This window comes from Phyllobates terribilis, unplaced genomic scaffold (assembly GCF_046119375.1).
Source record: "Phyllobates terribilis strain yellow unplaced genomic scaffold, ASM4611937v1 Scaffold_12__6_contigs__length_324123572, whole genome shotgun sequence".
NCBI classification, from domain to species: Eukaryota; Metazoa; Chordata; class Amphibia; order Anura; family Dendrobatidae; genus Phyllobates; species Phyllobates terribilis.
In genome coordinates this window covers 39,643,023-39,663,104 of record NW_027362772.1, presented here as the reverse complement: position 1 = coordinate 39,663,104, position 20,082 = coordinate 39,643,023, and the positions used below count along the sequence as shown (strand labels likewise).

The window sequence follows — 20,082 nt, the reverse complement described above, 5'->3', positions numbered from 1 at the left end:
TTAATTAGATATATTGGTGTCTAACCAGTCAGGGAGACAGTATTACAGTATTTTTTTTATGGGAAAAATGCCAAAAGCAGGATAATACATAGATTTGACACGTGGAAGTGAAAAAACACAGTTCTATTTCTCTGGCCTACATCAGACTCTTTTAATTAGATATATTGGTGTCTAACACGACAGGGAGACACTATTACGTTTTTTTTTATGGCAAAAAATGCCAAAAGCAGGATAATACAGATATTTGACCCGTGGAACTGCAAAACCACAGTTCTATTTCTCTGGCCTACACCAGACTCTTTTAAACAGATATATTGGTGTCTGACCAGTCAGAGAGACACTATTAAATTTTTTTTTCCCATCAAAAAATGCCGAAAGCAGAATAATACAGAGATTTGACTCGTGGAACCGCAAGACCACACTTCTATTTCTCTGGCCTACACCAAGCTCTTTTAATTAGATATATTGGTGTCTGACCAGTCAGAGATACACTATTACAGTTTTTTTACGGCAAAAAATGCCAAAAGCAGGATAATACAGAGATTTGACCATGAAACTGCAAAACCACAGTTCTATTTCTCTGGCCTACACCAGACTCTTTTATACAGATATATTGGTGTCTGACCTGTCAGAGAGACACTATTACGGTTATTTGTTTATTGCAAAAAATGCCAAAAGCAGGATAAAACAGAGATTTGACCCATGAAATTGCCAAACCACAGTTCTTTCTCTGGCCTACACCAGACTTTTTGAAACAGATATATTGGTGTCTGACCCGTCAGGGAGACTCTATTACAGTTGTTTTTTACAGCAAAAAATGCCAAAAGCAAGATAATACAGAGGTTTGACCCGTGGAACTGCAAAACCACAGTTCTATTTCTCTGGCCCACACCAGACTCTTTAAATTAGATATATTGGTGTCTGACCAGTCAGTGAGACACTATTACAGTTTTTTTTTTACACAAAAAATGCCAAAAGCAGGATAATACAGAGATTAGACCAGTGGAACTGCAAAACCACAGTTCCATTTCTCTGGCCTACACCAGACTCTTTTGAACAGATATATTGGTGTCTGAACAGTCACAGGCACACTCAATTTTTTTTTGGGGTGGGGGGAATAGCAAAAGGTAAATAAGACGCGTATTTGTACAGTCTGACTAAGGGAAAAAAAAAATAAAGGTTTTAGATGAAAAAAAAAAGGAATTTTCCTGGCCCCTGAAACAGGGGGATAAGTGTAGCAATTTGACCAACAGGAGCACACAGGACTGTAATGCAGCATTTGCTGGTATAACCACTGTGTCTACTATACAGCCTGCCTGCCTGCCTGATATCTGTGATGGATATTAGTCCTGAGAAGGACTGTTTGTTTGATTTGGCAGGCTTTAGAGACCCATCACTCCCTATTTCACACTATATATCTTTCCCTAACTCAGCAGCACTCTTCCTACACTGTCTGATCCGGAGCGACTGTGTCCAAGATGGCGGCGCCCGGTTTTAAATACTCGAGGTGAAGCTGTGGGCCAGCCAATCACTGTAATGCCCACAAAGAACATGGCTGCGGCATTCCAGTGACTGTCTGGCAATCCCTGCATGTTCATTGGCTCTGTAAAGAGCGCCAAACGTGCAGAGCGGAGACCCCAGCTCCCGCCCGAGTAACCCGGAAATGCTCAGTGCTCGCCAAACATCCCAAGTAATGAGATGCTCAGGCGAGTACCGAGCAGTGTCGAGCATGCTCGCTCAACACTAGCTTTTAACCTTTTAATTTATAATATAATAGGTCGATAAGGAATTTATGAAGTCGGCTCACGAGCTGAGCCTGTCATATCTGGCAGGTGTCAGCTGTGTTACATAGCTGGTATCTACCTATAGGTTCAGCAACTAGAACTTTCTTTGATCACTGCAGTTTAACTATTTAAATTCCACTGTCAAATTGACTATTGAATTTTAATGACAGTTTTGATGCACATGCTCAATTACTCCCATTCCCATTGGGCCTCAGTGATGAAATGGTGAGGAACTGATTAATCGCCATGACAGTCACTTGCTGAAGGCTCTATGTAACTGCCATTTTACTCCTCATGTAAAACTCAATAATAGCATAAGTATAAGGCCATGTGCACACATTGAGTATTTGGGAGTGTCACAGGGATACAGCGACTGAGAGGGGCCAGGAGATTGCGGCATCTGGTTACTCGAACTCTTAGACTTATTAGAACTGTTTCACCATCCTATTAAACAGTACAGGCTTCCTTGTTTTCATGGCAATGGTTAATCAGTTCAGTTGATCTCCTGGAGCTCTCTATCTTGAATTGTCTAAGCTGCTCAGTGTTGGCCACTCCCCTCTGGTATATATATGCTCACCACTGGCACTTGGGAGTTGCTTGTGATAGTTCTACTTCCTGGTTTGTTGGTAAAGGAGAAAGTTCAGTGTTTGGAGTTGATGGTTGGAGAGTTTTTCTGGAGATTGCTCCATGGAGCTGGTTTGCGTGTTTTTCCCCCTTCCTATACCTCCTCTGTTTTCCACGCTGTTGTTTTGTGAGCATATTTGTATGACTCTAGTTCTCCTTTATCCCTGTCTCTTAACTGTGTCTGTCTGGTTAGTGTTTTCCTTTAAACTTCAGCCCCTCACCTCCCTGGGTGGGGGTAGGATCAGATAAGGGTTAAGTTAAGAGCATTGATAGGAACGAGAACTTGGCGACTCCACTTTCAGGAGTAATCCAGGGGAAAGAGTAGGGCACCCCTAGTTTGAGGGATCGGGTAGGGGCTCACAGTCCGTTAATACTTCATGACAATGAGTTTTTAACTTCAGTATTTGTAAGCCAAAACCAGGAGTGGGTAAAAAAGTACAAAAATGAAAATTCCCTGATACTTAATTGGCTAAAATCTTTCAATCTAAATAAATATCTAAATTCACAAATTTCCATTATGCACTTAGAAGTGAATAAAATATGCATACACTAATAAACATTTTATTTAGTAATGATATGTATAATGTTAAGGATGTTTTTATAACTAAATAAATGATATAAAAAACAATTATTCTCTTCTTTGATAATTATTTGCACTTAGCAGAATTGTCTGATGGATTGGGGGGCAGAAAGGCGTATATATACACATGTATAGCAGCAAAGCTGGTTATAGACAAATGATTTCTGCCCTCGCTGAACAAAGGTGGAGGGATACTGGCGGGGAGGAATGTAAAGGTAATGAAAACTATCTATCTAAAAGATACAGTAGATTCATTTTTTAGATATATTTCTCTCTTATGTACAGTTTGGCATATGGTCTTAGGTAGTATTGAGAAAATTTGTTCGGCATTTCAAATTCGTGTTCGTGTGTGGGGTACCGACTTGTTCGCACCCAAAAAATCGGCTCTGCCAATAGACATTCCTGATTTGTCACACTGTCACTCAGATGACGAACACAAATTTGAAATGCCGAACAAATTCGCTCAACACAAGTCTTGGGTCAATAGCCAGTTAAAAACCCTTGTTTGTATTAATAATTGTTTATAGGTGTTAAATCAGTATCTCTAATTTTAACTGGATGGAGTGGTGTGGGTACACCCTTTCCCAGAAGAATCTATCCATTGTGTTCTGACTATCTATTAGTTCCAATGAAGGGTTGAATTGAGAAACATTGTCCAAGGTAGGTTGCGACTCTTCATTACTCTAGGTGTCTGTGGTGAGCCCACCCAAGAAAATACACCATTACACTTAGATTCTTGGTCCTGGCTATGAAATGTGATACTTTGTGTCTATGATTAATATACATATCTATGATTCTACTTTAGATTGTTAAATATTTCATGCTCTAATATTTAAAGGGAATTGGTCATTCACTTATTTTAGATTCCAGACATCACTCACAAGCATAAGACTTTAGCATCAGCTATGGAACTTTTTGGAGCACATTCGCTAAATATCTTTTCCGTTGTAGTAGGAATCCTTTTTGCAATTTATTTAATGTCAGACATCCTCTTTGAGGATGTTCCCCTGTGCCTTAATAATCCAGGGAGAGGAGACAAAGTGCAAAAAGGGTCTTATCTGGGTAACAGTGTTTGAAGATATGCAGGATTGTGCGCACCTGATTTGGTTGTGTGCACACAACCACTGATAGAGCTTAAGGTGGCTGCATACCCACAAGATGAGTGAATAAAATGGAAAAACAAATGGTTATTCTGCACTGCTGTAGAGGAAAGGATGGGAGATGCCAAATCCAATTTGAGGTAGTATATTCTTCAGCGCATTTCAAAGTATACAACCTCTTCATCAGGACAAGCCATGATTGTTGTATACTTCGAAACGCATTGACGAATTAACCGTCTCAAATTGGATTTGGCATTTCCCATCCTTTCCTCCATGGCATCGCAGATTAACCCTTTTGTTTCTCCATTTTATTTCTGTACCTTAATAGTCAGAGTTGAGATTTTCTATGGTGACATGAGCAGTAGAACTTTTAGAACTTTTAGAATGCTGAATTTGGTGACGTAGTGTTTTTGCAGTGCGGTGTTATCAATGTAATAAAGTAAGCCATCAGTTATAATTATTCATGAATATGAGATTAATTATGATCCATTAATCCACTTTCCTCATTTTCTGAAATATGTAATAATGAATTGAAAGGCACTTTGATCATATTATGTTATGAATTTTCAGATCATAAACTTGTTTGCATTAATTTTTTAGCTAGTAAACACACTTTTGTCCTAGAGGTAGGTACATAATAATCCTTCAGGAATGACGATCAACAACACTGTCCGAGATACTATGACAAAAAGTCACATGTTATAGGTAGATAAAAATGTTCAATATTTATTCTGAATCAATATTAATAAAAAATGAAATTAAAAACAAGCAGAGATTCCCAAATGTAACGAGCTGATATCATACAGATCTTTACGCAAGCATATACGTATTAAAGATAAATAAAACAATGCACAGATATGGATATTAAGGATTAAAACTTAAGAAGAAGGCAGATGTAAGTGATGATGAGATAATAAATAAAGAACTCAAGACTAGTGTTGAGCGATACCTTCCGATATCAGGAAATATCGGATCGGATTGGATCGGCCGATACTCAAAAAGTATCGGATATCGCCGATTCCGATAGCGGAAACCAATGCAAGTCAATGGGACACAAATAACGGAATGAAAATAAACCCTTTCTTTCCTTGTAGGTTAATTCTACATGAAGGAAAACAACTAACAATAATGTAGTATTGGGGAAGGTGGTTGCCCAAAGAGATGGGAACAGTGCTCACAGTGAAACATAAAAAGCCGGCAATTCATCAGCGGCATATACCTGTACCCGACAATTTAGAACAGAAAGAATAGAGCTTCACACATAGATTAGATAGATAGAAACATGTCAGCTACATATATAAGAAGTACATGGACAGTGTTGCTTACTATACTTGTCATTTAGTGTAAAGGATTTATTTAAAAAAATAATAGTGTTTTCGTGCACCGTCTCTTTAAAAAAGCCGGCCGGCAATTCAGCAGCGGTACCCGACAATTTAGAACAGAAAGATAGAGCATCACACATAGATTAGATAGATAGAAACATGTCAGTCACATATATATGAAGTACAGTGACAGTGTTGCTTACTGTACTTGTCATTTAGTGTTAAAATAAAGGATATATTAAAAAAAAAATTGGCGTGGGGTTCCTTGTAATTTTAGTCTCTAGCGGAGGTTAAGCAGATGGCTGGGGCAGATGTTTGAAGCCTGGGAAGGGGGTAATGCCCACGGAGCTTCCCAGGCTACTAATATCAGCCCCCAGCTGAATACCTAGCCTTTACTAGCTATTAAAATGGGGGACCCCCAAAAAAAATGATGTGGGGTCCCCCTATTTTAATAGCTAGCAAAGGCTAGGCAGACAGCTGGGGGCTGATATTAATAGCCCAGGAGGGGTGCCATGAATATTGGCCCCGTCCCAGGCTAGAAACACCAGCCGTCAGCCGCCCCAGAAATGGCGCATCCATAGGATGCGCCAATTCTGGCACTTAGCCTCGCTCATCCCACTGCCCTGTAGCGGTGGCAGTGGGGTAATAGGGCTGGGGTTGATGTCAGCTTATAATGCCAGCTGACATCAAGCCCAGGTTAGTAATGGAGAGGCGTCTATAAGACACCCCCATTACTAACCCCATAGTCAAAGTTAAAAAAAAACACAAACACCCAGAATAAAGTCCTTTAATTGAAATAAACACACAATTCTTTATTGTTCTAAATTAAACCATACTTACCATCACGCCCATTCCAGCTGAAGCTAACGATCTCCTGCAATAAAAGAAAAATAATAAACCAACATCATCCTTATCTTTCCATGGTTCCCAGGACAGCTCCAGCTCTGCTACATCGAGATGACAGGCTGGATCGTAGCAGAACGCTGCCCTCCAGCCTGTCATCCCGCAGACAATGAGAAGCGCAGGAATTCTTGTGCTCCTCAGTGTCAGGCTGTGACGGCATCCAGATGAGCCGAGTTCATGTCCAATGAACTCGGCTCACCTCATGCACGTCACTGACAGCGTGGGAAAATTCTCCTGCACTCAGCACTTCAGCGTGAGAATTTTCCTATGCTGTCAGTGATGTGCATGAGGTGAGCTCATGTCCAATGAACTCAGCTCACCTCATGTATGTCACTGACAGCGTGGGAGAATTCTCACGCTGAAGCGCTGAGTGCAGGAGAATTTTCCCACGCTGTCAGTGACGTGCATGAGGTGAGCCGAGTTCATTGGACATGAACTCGGCTCATCTGGATAACGTCACAGCGAGACACTGAGGAGCACAAGCATGCCTGTGCTTCTCAGTGTCTGCGGCATGGCAAGCTGGATGGCAGCTTTCTGCAGCGATCCAGCCTTTCATGTGAATGTAGCAGAGCTGAAGCTGTCGTGGGAACCATGGAAAGTTAAGTATGATGTTGCTTTATTATTTTTCTTTTATTGCAGGAGATCGTTGGTTTCAGTTGAAATGGGCGTGATGGTAAGTATGGTTTAATTTACAACAATAAAGAATTGTGTGTTTATTTCAATTAAAGGACTTTTTCCTGGGTGTTGTGTTTTTTTTAAATACTTTACTAGAAATTCATGGCGGTCATGTCTAATATTGGCGTGACCCCATGAATTTCGGGCTTAGGGCCAGCTGATAATGCCAAGCTGGCCCTAACCCCTTCATTACCCAGTGAGCCACCGCACCAGGGCCCTGGATGATTTGGGTACAGCGCCAGAAGATGGCACTTCTATGAACGCGCCATTTTCCGGGGTGGCTGCGGACTGCAATTTGCAGCGGGGGGAGGCCCAGAAAGCTTGGGCCTCCCTGCGCTGCGGATTCCAGCCCCCAGCTGCCTAGTTGTACCTGGTTGGACACAAAAATAGGGCGATGCCCCACGTATTTTTTTTTTTAATTATTTCATGAAATTCATGAAATAATTAAGAAAAAAAGGGCTTCCCTATATTGTTGTGTCCGGCCAGGTACAAATAGACAGCTGGTGGTTGGGGGCAGCCCGTTCCTGCCTGCTGTACATGGCTGGACACAAATATAGTGCGAAGCCCCACGTCAATTTTTTTTAAATTATTTAATGCAATAATTAAAAAAAAAGGGTTTCCCTATATTGTTGTGTCCGGCCAGGTACAAATAGGCAGCTGGTGGTTGGGGGCAGCCTGTTCCTGCCTGCTGTACCTGGCTGGACACAAATATAGTGCGAAGCCCCACGTCAATTTTTTTTTAATTATTTCATGAAATAATATTAATAAAAAAGGTCTTCCCTATATTGTTGTGTCCGGCCAGGTACAAATTGGCAGCTGGTTGTTAGGGGCAGCCCGTTCCTGCCTGCTGTACCTGGCTGGACACAAATATAGTGCGAAGCCCCACGTCAATTTTTTTTAAATTATTTCATGAATTTCCTGCATGAGTTGAGTTGGGCATGAACTCACCTCATGCACGTCACTGACAGCGGGGGAAAATTCTCACGCTGTAGCGCTGAGTGCAGGAGAATTTTCCCACGCTGTCAGTGACGTGCATGAGGTGAGCGAAGTTCATTGGACATGAACTCGGCTCATCTGGATGCCGTCACAGCGAGACACTGAGGAGCTCAAGCATGCCTGCGCTTCTCAGTGTCTGCGGCATGGCAAGCTGGATGGCAGCTTTCTGCAGCGATCCAGCCTGTCATGTGAATGTAGCAGAGCTGAAGCTGTCTTGGAAAGCATGGAAAGGTAAGGATGATGATGCTTTATTATTTTTCTTTTATTGCAGGAGATCATTGGCTTCAGCTGGAATGGGCGTGATGGTAAGTATGGTTTAATTTAGAACAATAAAGAATTGTGTCTTTATTTCAATTAAATGACTTTATTCTGGGTGTTTGTGGTTTTTTTTACTTTGACTATGGGGTTAATAATGGGGGTGTCTTATAGACGCCTCTCCATTACTAACCTGGGCTTGATGTCAGCTGGCATTATAAGCTGACATCAACCGCAACCCTATTACCCCACTGCCACCGCTACAGGGCAGTGGAAAGAGCGAGGCTAAGTGCCAGAATTGGCGCATCCTATGGATGCGCCATTTCTGGGGCAGCTGACGGCGGGTGTTTCTAGCCAGGGAGCGGGCCAATATTCATGGCACCCTTCCAGAGCTATTAATATCAGCCCCCAGCTTTCTGCCTAGCCTTTGCTAGCTATTAAAATAGGGGGGACCCCACGTAATTTTTTGGGGGGGTCCCCCATTTTAATAGCTAGTAAAGGCTAGGTATTCAGCTGGGGGCTGATATCAATAGCCTGGGAAGCTCCGTGGGTATTACCCCCTTCCCAGGCTTCAAACATCTGCCCCAGCCGTCTGCTTAACCTCCGCTAGAGACTAAAAAATTACGGGGAACCCCACGCCAATTTTTTTTTTTAATAAATCCTTTATTTTAACACTAAATGACAAGTACAGTAACCAACACTGTCACTGTACTTATTATATATGTGACTGACATGTTTTATCTATCTAATCTGTGTGTGATGCTCTATCTTTCTGTTCTAAATTGTTGGGTACCGCTGCTGAATTGCCGGCCGGCTTTTTTAAAGAGACGGTGCATGAAAACTATTATTTTTTTAAATAAATCCTTTACACTAAATGACAAGTACAGTAAGCAACATTGTCACTGTACTTCATATATATGTGACTGACATGTTTTTATCAATCTAATCTATGTGTGATGCTCTATTCTTTCTATTCTAAATTGTCGGGTACCGCTGCTGAATTGCGGGCCGGCTTTTTTTAAGAGACGGTGCACGAAAACACTATTGTTTTTTTTTAATAAATCCTTTACACTAAATGACAAGTACAGTAAGCTGAGCGCTGCCATCCAGCTTGTCATCCTTCAGAGACACTGCAGAGCGCAGGCATTATGGGAACTTCCGATTCCGGTATTCGATATTGTAAAAGTATCGGAACTCAGTATCAGAACTCCGATACCGCGAATATCGGTCGATACCCGATATTTCAGTATCAGAATGCTCAACACTACTCAAGACAGAACTATATATATGAATAGGTTAAAGTGCAAGTGCCTCTATGTTTGAAAGAAGTTCCACTACTTGTTTAAAGTGCATAGTTATTTTAAGGTGCTAAGTGTTTTGTACTTACAAGTATGAGAAGAGAGGTCTGTATGTATGAGGGCTAGCACCCCGATGTCACCATTTTGCTGTTTCGCCCCTTCTGAAAAAGCTCAGGCGAAACGGCGTCATCGGGTTGGTAGCCCTGGTACATACAGGTGTGTACAGATATTTACTAAGAATAGCCATCTCCATATATAACTAACAAATAAAGTAGCACTCTGTAGTGCTATAGTATGAAAACATGTTTCATGTTTACATGCTATAGCGCTAGAGTGCTACTTTACTTTTTAGTTGTAGTTTCAATAAAATCACAGTTTTATCAGCAGGAAATTATCACTAGACTAATAAACCTGTTGGATGTCGTTTTCCATAATTCTGAGTTCTGTAAAACCTCACCCCTGCCTTTGACTGGCAGCTTTCTGCCTATGCACAGTGTACACAAAAAACTGCCAATCAGCGTTTAGGGCTCATCATTTAGAGAACTGGTAGATCTGCAGCAGTTAAAGGAGGGATTGTATCAAAATTACAGCAAATAGCCCAGTAAATGATACATTGCTGAAATCAGGGTCTCTGTTTCTACATCATTCTACTTTCAGATGGGGTAGAAAAAACTTGGTGATAGATTCCTTTTAAATATATGGTAGGTGGACCTCTTTGTTAAGTGAGAAAGATTCTGATAATCAACGATACGACATTGCATTAATCAATAAACTCTTGTAAATTTGTACTTTATTCTTTGAGTGCTGCCTGCATTTTTATGCATTATTTAAGATGTTTGATATATTCCAAGGATACTTAACACCAAGTGATTAAAGAGGTTTGGTGCTGCTTCATCTTAATTTGCTCTTATATAGGTAGATATTTGGGGAAGGAGCTGTACACAACGGCAAGGAAAAAATGCCCTAAGGACAATTTATTAATAATTTATTGTGTTCATTATTCATTCCACCATAGGTACAGGAATAGATATTATTGCTATGGGTATAACAACATTCGTCAGGACTCCCCATGAGACAAGCCACATAAAAATGTAAGAATGGACCTACAGTATATCAAAGAAAATCCAGGATTGAGGTGGTCTTGCCCAGGAGGCAAATATGGATAAACCCAAGTTCATCAAGTGTTTATGATTTACTGGAGTGTACCTCCTGGGGATGTCCACCCCAAACTTGGGGCTTCTATGACATTGGTGCATTGATCCATTTTTATGTGGTTTAGTTCCTGGGAAGGGTATTATACCCAAAAAATTGCTCTATCTTCCTGAACCTTTTTTGAATAATAGATTTAAAGGGGTTGTCCACTACTGTTACATTGATGCCCTATCCGTAGGTTAGAGCATCAAAGTATGATCGGCCGGGGTCCCGCACGCGGCACCCCCGCCGATCAGCTGTTTATTATAGTCATTATAGATGTTATTCAATTGAATAGGAGGCGGATGTGCAGTACACCGCAGCAGCCACTACCACTTGATGACAGAGCAGGTGGGCACTTCAAGGCCCTGGACGCTGCCGGCCCGGATACCAGCTGATCAGTGGGGGTGCCACATACGGGACCCCGGTTGATCATACATTGATGCCCTATCCTACGAATAAGGCATCAATGTAAAAGTAGTGGACAACTTCTTTAAGAAATCAATAATCGTGGCTGAAGTATTTTTTCCATGCCGCTAGATGTGCAGCTCCTTCCCATATCTGCTGCAGTCTGACGCAAGTTAAGTGGTCAGCTCCATTAGAACTCATTACCAAATTACCCCAAGGGGTAAATAAACCCTTTTTAAGGGATGTATTTAAATCATGACTTTCATTATTCAACTTAAAAAATATGGTAAATTTTAAAATTACACCAGTTCGTATATCACTACATCTATACTATTTATCTGATCAGTTACACTGACTGAATTACTATCTCTACTATAGCTGCAGTTCATTGGTGGATATGACAAACAGATTGATTTCTAGGATATGAACAGATTTCCCTAGTGTTAGTTAAAATGAACATACAAGTTTCGCCATTACTGGCTTCCTCAGGGGTTGGGGCTATAATATGTAATATTATATATTTATCCCTAAAGCAGTATTTTGTATTTCAACATGGATTTTAATCTAACCGCATCTAACATAACTCATAACGTCTATGATGGGTATGTACATATTTCTATTTTTTTTAATTACTTAGATAAATTCGGGTTAGCCTTTACTCATATTAGCGTTTGCACCTCCGTCCCAGATTCTGTCAAAGCTTATGGGAGCAAAAAAAAAATCGCACTGCATGCACTTATTTTCTTTTACCAAATGATCATGTGGAGAAAAACTTAGATGACCAGATCTGCTTCATAAAAAAGACCACCAGCGTTTTCCAACAATATTAGACATAGTTCATGTTTTTCCATCACTGGAGCTGTATGAGGACTAATTTGTTTTCTTTGCATTCTATAGTTTCTACTAATTTTAGGCAGATAACACTTTTCGATTACTGGGAGGCAGGACAACAAAATAAAAAAAACAGCTATTTGGCATATCAATTTTGGCATTTTGTTAAAGGGAATCTGTCAGGATATTTTTGCTACCTCACCTGAGAGCAGGATGATATAGGGAAAGAGAAGCTGAATCCAACAATGTATTACTTAAATTACTGGGTGGAGCCATTCTCACACAATCAGAGTTTTTAGATTTAGCAAAACAGCAGAGCTGAGGAAGCAAACCCCGCCTACACAGGGCTCTGTATATACAATGTCCATAGACAGTGAGCTGCCTATCACAGGAGGGAGTGTGTTGGATCAAGGATCATGCAACCAGCTAGTCACGGCAATGATAAGCTACAGATGCTGGTCAAAGGACTCAATTTTTCACCCAGCCAGGATTTTGACCTTTTTCATATCATCTGTGATGTCAACCGTTTTTCTAGGTTGTTAACAACAAAAAAACACTTTTTTAATTATGACAATAATGATATAAATAATATGAATAATAAAATAAAACTTATTCAGGAGAGAATGAATTTTCTAATTTAATGTTTAATTAACAGGATACTTTGCGATTGATGAATGAGTTACATAATGAAAATTTTGATAAACCAGGCATCGCTGATGGTGATGTTTTTTTTCGCCCAGCAACCCTTCTTATTATCCATTGCAGGATCGCACTCCTGCTTTGGATCAATTTCAGACCTTAGTTGAGAATAATTTGAGGTTACTGGATGAAAAGATACGCAATCGGGAGATGAATGATTCAACAAAAAGAAGGAATTTGAAGGGAACACAATATTCAGCTATCAAGCAAATATGAGAGAATAGCAATTTAATTAAATCAGGTTTTAGAAATCATAAATGATGGTGCAACATATTGAAAATTAGATTCAGACCCCATACTGATTCCCAGTGAATGGCTTGATGAACATCTACTCCCTTTAGTGCTGAGAATACCTGGCTATTTAAAAGATAGTGGAGCAGTTTTGAACTTGTTTGAAAAATTTAAGTGGCAAAATAATTTTGGGTTTCTCACAGGAGATGTTAATAACTTATACTCTTCCATTCCTCGCCACCATTCCATGGAGGCGGTACGGCACCATTTGGATCCGTACAGTAATTATTCTAATCCTTTTGAAAGAATTCATTCTTTTTATACCTGAGTGCCTTCTGAACTACAATTATTTTATATGTAATGATACGTTTTTTTTTACAGACTAGGGGCTCCCCGATGGGCTCAAAATTTACCCCTTCATTAGCAATACTTTACATGGCATGGTGGGAAGAAAAGAGGATTTATAGTGTGAATAACCCCTTCAGTGACAGGTTAATGATTTATAGTTGTTATGTGGATGACCTGCTGATTGTGTGGAATTGTGAAACTGATAACATAGTGGATTTTCTTAAGTATGTTAATGACAATGATTTAAATCTTTGCTTCACCTGCCAAGAGTGTACCTTTCCTGGGCATTCTCTTGACAGGTAATGCAGCTAACAAAACAGTGTACACATCTTTATACCGCAAAGAAATGGCTGTCAATACCACATTACTTGCCAGCAGTTGCCACCCTAGCCACACTCTCGGGGTGATTCCTTATGGAGAATTAATCCGAGCCCAATGCATCTGTTCTAGGGAGGATGCATTTTTAAAGCAGTGTTCCACTATCCAGAAAAGGTTAATTCAAAGAGGTTATAAAGAACATTTAATAAATTCGGCAATATAAAGGGTGAACATGATCTCCAGGGAATCAATTTTACATTGGGAAAAAGGAAATGCTAGTTCTGAAAACAGAAAAAGCTTATTAATTTCAGTACTGCATACAGCAGGCAGTTTCATGAGATTAAAAAGATGTTTTTCAAATATCTCCCTATCTTAAATCAAGATCCTATACATAGAAAAATCTTACAAGGGGGGTGTAACTTTGTGGCCAGAAAAGGTAACACTTTAGGAAGCTTATTGACACTGAGTTTATTCAGTGAAAAAGCGACCAAAACCACATGGATTTCCACCACAGGTTTTTATAGATGCTCAGGCTCTAGATGTAATATGTGCAAGTTTGCAGAGGATAAAAAGAAAAAAAAATTTTGCTTGCATTCCTTTATGAACTGTAATTCTTGCCACATAGTGCACTGTGTTGAATGTCAGGGGTGCAATGTGAAATACACTGCTCAAAAAAATAAAAGGAACACTCAAATAACACATTCTAGATCTGAATGAATGAAATATTCTCATTGAATACTTTATTCTGTACCAAGTTGAACGTGCTGACAACAAAATCACACAAAAATCATCAATGGAAATCAAATTTATTAACCAATGGAGGCCTGGATTTGGAGTCACTCCCAAAATTAAAATGGAAAAACACACTACAGGCTGATCCAATTTGATATTATGTCCTTAAAACAAGTCAAAATGAGGCTCAGTATTGTGTGTGGACTCTACAGATTCCAGCCACCCTAGTGTCTGTGGCTGGACAGAGCCTGCTCTGCTCAAAACTTCTGGTCCTGACAGTTCCTCCATCACCAGCACCTCAAACAAAAAGAATACTGCAGTGTCTGATGAATGCATCCACATTAATTAAATGAGGCATATGTTAGGCACATTTCAATTACACATAACACTCACATATCAATCTTATGCACCACTCTTATGACACACAGGTCAATAAGGGCTCATATAGTTGTCTGATTAAACTCTTAAAAGTAAAAACTGACATACAAACCAAAGACTGATTGATGAAAATCTGATCAGAAAACAATTAAGAAAACCAATACTTGTTTGTGTACAAGAAAATCCCTGATATCTGAATGAGCCCTTACACATCAAATACTAAGACTCGGAACCCACCATATTTAGAGCTTTCACTTTGAGGTATACTTAGGAGGACTTTCAATGTCCATCTTGAACAGAAAAATGCAAAATATCTGAAATCCCTCACCATTATCTCCTGGAAGCTCCTGTGGTCTGTCTATATATTAACAGGGATGTCATGGGAGCTCTCTTGGGAATCTATGTAATGAAAGCCAGTGATGGATGTTAGTTAGTGCCATTTTCCTGAAAAAGAAGTATCTGTTACTTTGAAATGCGTCAAATAAATCTGCATATTCAATAAATCTTTCACACAGCAGCGCGGGAGATAAGTTCTCCTTATCTTCAAAAAGGGGCATTCATAAAGGCTTTAATAGTCTCTTTTGGCAGTGTAAGTATAGTGGCCTTATGGGACTAATTGGACGATCTTTTTTCAATGAAAAACAACATCTTTACATTTAAGTATGAATAGCAAAAAAGCCCATATGTCAACATTTAGGTGTAAATGGGAAACCACACTTCCCCTAAACACCAATCTATACTGACTCACGACAATCATTGTTTATAGGGAGAAAAAGGGAGTCATAATGGCTTAAGAAATATACATATTTAATTAAGGATAAGTTCCTTTAAAAAAATCAGCAGATAAAGACAATAAAGTGCAGAATGGCTACAACAAACCAGTCCATCCACAGCCCAAGAAAAAAGTGCCTAGTACATACTAAAGTTATGCAAACTTGCAAGAGCAGAACATAAAGTACAATGTAGGTAAGGTAAAGTTCCACACACCCATGGCAGCTGGGTGCCAGGTAATCAGTTATTTACTGGTATTATGTTAATTTGGGAAAGCAGCTGTGGATTCCGTGAAACGCGCATCGGGGTATGCCACTGCGCCCCTTGTGCTGCCAGTCTGCCCTTAGCCCTCAAAATTGGTAAGACCATCACCCTTTTAAGTCTGTGGAGTCATAGGTTTATTATAGATGCATTAACATGATGCCAGTGAATAACTGATTACCTGGCACCCAGCTGCTATGGTGTGTGGAACCTTACCTTACCTACATTGCACTTTATGTACTGCTCTTGCAACTTTGCATAACTTCAGTATGTACAAGGCAGTTTTTTTCTTGGGCTGTGGATGGACTGGTTTGTTGTAGCCATTCTGCACTTTATTGTCTTGACAGTCTCTGGAAATTGGGTGTGTCAAGTCATAGCTATGACTAAGGATGGACATACCAGAAAAGAGGAGGATCTTCTTATTATAGGGAAGAGCGGACCCCTGGAAGTTCGGATTCTAGTACCCGACCCAAACTTCAGTTTAACATTCAGTTCGGGTGCCAGAACTGTACCTGAACTTGAACCGAACCCGAACCCCATTGAAAACAATGAGGACTAGAACTTTGGAGCTGGAAAATTCTCTCTCTAACTGAACCAGATTTCCCCCGGAGCTCCGAATATTAAAATGAACTTCCAGGAGAAGTCCGTGTTTTGAGTTTTGTACTTGACACAGTACGAACCCAGAACTTATAAGCTTGGGTTCGCTCATCTCTACTTGTTACCACGTGCATGTAAGTGGTAGTAGTTATGATTGAATAAAACATTTAATTTTTTTCCTTGTTGCTAAAATTTAATCTAATTTTTAGATATACTGAATCTTTGCCCTAGCCTGGGAACAACTAAAAATAATCTTCTATTTTTTTACTCTTTGTTATGTTTACTTCTTATCTTTTAGGTAAAAAATTCAAAATGGACACTGCTGATTTTAACTTGACCTTTTCGAATATAACTCTAGATTACTTCAACCAGTAAGTTTATAGTCCTAATTCTTTGTTTCTGTAGGGAAAAATAGGGTTAGGCTCTTTTCATATTTATATCCAATCCTCCACCCCTGATTATGTAACATTTTGTGGGAATATGCTTAATGCTTTCAAATAAAACACATTGCTTACTCTTCCTTTACTACAAAAGTTTGGAATTTCTCACTCTCTCTCCATCTCCTCCAAAGTTAAAAAAGTTAAAGTTTCTTGTTCTTTTGCCTTCATAGTTTGCTCATGTATACTAAGAAGATGTTTAAAGTATGAAACTATACATTTTTCACAAACCTAACATCTACCTTATCTTCTCTTCGAAGGTCATATTTCAAACCCAACAGAACATACTTAAGACATAATCCTTATTATGCAAAGATTTCAAAGAATTTGTCAATTACTTTATACTGCCTCATTTTTGTTCTTGGGACTATCGGCAATGGATTAGTCATCTGGATTACTAGATTCAGGAGTAAGAGGACAATCAATGCCGTGTGGTTCCTCAATCTGGCCATTGCTGATTTCCTGTGCTGTGCATTTCTTCCGCTGCGAATTACAGAATGGATTCGTCTTCCCATGAACTCAAAATTGGCTTTTTGTTCAGTGAACAGTATTCAGTTCAATCTAAACATGAGCACCAGTGTTCTTATCCTGACAGTAATGAGTATTGACCGCTGTGCATCAGTCATTTGGCCAATTTGGGTAAAAATTCATAAGACTAGAAAAAGGGTGAGACTCACTGTAGCGATCATTTGGGTGTTGAGTTTTCTCTTGACCGGTTTAGTGTTTTACCTATTTAGATTTTATTTTTTTGATATATCTGAATGGTGTCAATTGCATTCAGCTAAGACAGATATGTTTAAAAAGATTAAATATATCATCAGGCTGATCAGATTAGTTATAATGTTTGTGATATCTTTTCTCATCATCTTCAGCAGTTACGTCCCGATCTTCTTGAGACTTAAAAAAAGAAAGAGATCCCAGAGATCCGAGAGGTCCTACAGGATCATCATAGCGGTTATCTTGTGCTTCTTTATCTGTTGGTTTCCATATTACATCTGGCCACTAGTATCCCCATATGATGGACGATACACTGAATACTTTACAATAAATATTATCACTACCAATCTGGCTTGCCTCAACAGTTGCATTAATCCATTCATTTATGTTTTTGTGGGCAAAGATTTTCAACAAGGTTTCTTGAGATCCATCCCTTCCAGAATTCAAAGAGCTTTAAATGAGCCTAACCTTTGTAGTGATCAAGAGGGTGTTGATGATACTCTTTCTACAAAGGTTTGATAATGTATTCCTCTTAAATTTATGGAAAACTTTTAACCCAAAATTTCCAGAATTGTTTGACGATACACCACAATCGGAGAGGCACTTTAAACTAGATTTCCATTAGCAGTATATTTTAAAATCAAGAAAATGTTTGTTTTCTCTTAATTCTTGTGATAATTCAAGTTATTTAAAATTAGTCAAGAGACCCCACATAAATGGCTATTTCTAGTTTTCCACAACTCCCTTTCAATCTTTGCTGTGTAGACTGGGTCAGAGTCATCAGAGTCATCTCATTGCTTTAAAAGTACAAAGCCATCTCTTCAAAATATGTAATATGTAATGAGTTTTTTTATGTGCTGCATTCTTTCATACACTTTATCTATTTTCTTTAGAGTTTATCTGTTGCGTGAGTTTGTTGGATATTGCATAGCTGCAATTGATATATGGAAAAAACTCATTCATAAGGCGAATATTATCTTGATATATTATTACAATGTACATACTATGTAGTTTCATATATAACAAAAATGATATCTAAAAATATATTGCAAAATATTCTGGATGTACAGATGTAGCAAAAGTTAACATGACTCAGATTACTCAACATTTGGGATATTTAAGAACAAAAAAGTTTAATTCAAGAAATAACTAAATATCAGTTACTGGTTTGGGCAATGTTAATTATCTTAATTATCTTAAGTTACATAAGCTTGTGAGGCAAGTTATCAAGATGATGTGAGTCATGGTCGCCTTTCCTACATTTATGTAGAAATTACGAAAAGTCTTCCTTTTTTTGAGAATATAATACATATGAAAATATTACAATCGAATATCTATCTATTACAATATTCTACTGTCCATTTATATCTATATACAATACATTTCTAAAATGTACAGTGGAAAATAATCATTTTTAATTTTACAAATAAAGAAGATAATTCAGTTGTTTTTTTTATATATTTTAACAGTTTGTGCAATTTCACAATGTAGATTTTAATAATCTTTTAAAAATGTTAACTTTAGGTGAACTTTGTATGTTTAATATTTCAGCAGTTTCAAAATAACAATGTACATTATTCAATAAAACATTTTACAAATCCAAATAATTTTCATAATTATTTACATTGAAAAAAAAAGTTTAAGCTAGAAATAAAGATACAAAACAGAATTCAAAATCACATTCTGGTTTTACTTGGATGGTCCTTCCAACTAAAGTATATGAATACATTTAATAAATCCATACCCAGAAACTCACAATACATAGGCTTCTGCACTAGAAATTGGATTTTGACTATGTTTGAATTTTTGGCATACAAGAGTTTATTTTATTTCCGAGGGTCTGAAGTTACGAGATGTCTTTGACCTATGTAATAAAATCCATAATGGCCTGAGATGAGAGAATATAATTAAAACCAAAGTCTCTAAGCATGAACACATGCACAATTATATGTAGACAATGTTTCCAAAATAAAAAGTTAAAACAGAGACAATTAAAATAGATATTATCTATTGTAACAATGCTATTCACTTGGGAGCGATCTGAGGTATCACATGAATCATTTCCATTTAAAGTCCTCATAAACCACATCTCAGGAAACCTTACATATAGCCCTTGTCCAGCACAAAGTAAAACATAAAGTAACAAGTCCATACAATAGTGCTGGTTAGCCTGCCTGGCTTAGAGTCCAGCTTCTTAGTCTTTTAGCAAAGACACTCAATCCAGGAGATCTGCAAACCTCCACACATACAGTAATGTATGAGAAAAACAGGTCTCAATTTACAAAGTAAATCACACCCAGGGGTGGAGATATGGTGAGCAGCCATCTCTCCCAACTCTTCAGCTGCTCATAATCAATGTATCATGGCTGATTAACCCCTTTTAGTCTTATATGTACTAATGCATTACTCCAAGTTTAACACTCAACCACTAGGTGCCCAACAGCCATCTTACCTTATATAGAACTAAAGTGCCATGTGACATAGATGTGTGTCACAAGTCAGATCCTGCTTTCTCTAGTGGGCTTTGTTTTACATATCATTTTAATTTTGTTTAATCCTATAGAAACTGTTGTCAAGATCAGAGTTCACCACATCCATAAAGTTAATACAATTATATAAAGGGAAT

General features: G+C 38.7%; 1 protein-coding gene across 1 annotated transcript; it reads left to right on the top strand.

The window, feature by feature from the left end:
* The first annotated feature begins 16,084 nt into the window (after positions 1 to 16,084).
* LOC141171660 (N-formyl peptide receptor 3-like) lies at positions 16,085 to 17,975 on the top strand. The gene is made up of 3 exons (XM_073655324.1): positions 16,085 to 16,202; positions 16,601 to 16,673; positions 17,000 to 17,975. The coding sequence occupies exons 1-3, from the start codon at positions 16,085 to 16,087 to the stop codon at positions 17,973 to 17,975; spliced, it is 1,167 nt and encodes a 388-aa protein (XP_073511425.1).
* Positions 17,976 to 20,082: the final 2,107 nt, after the last annotated feature.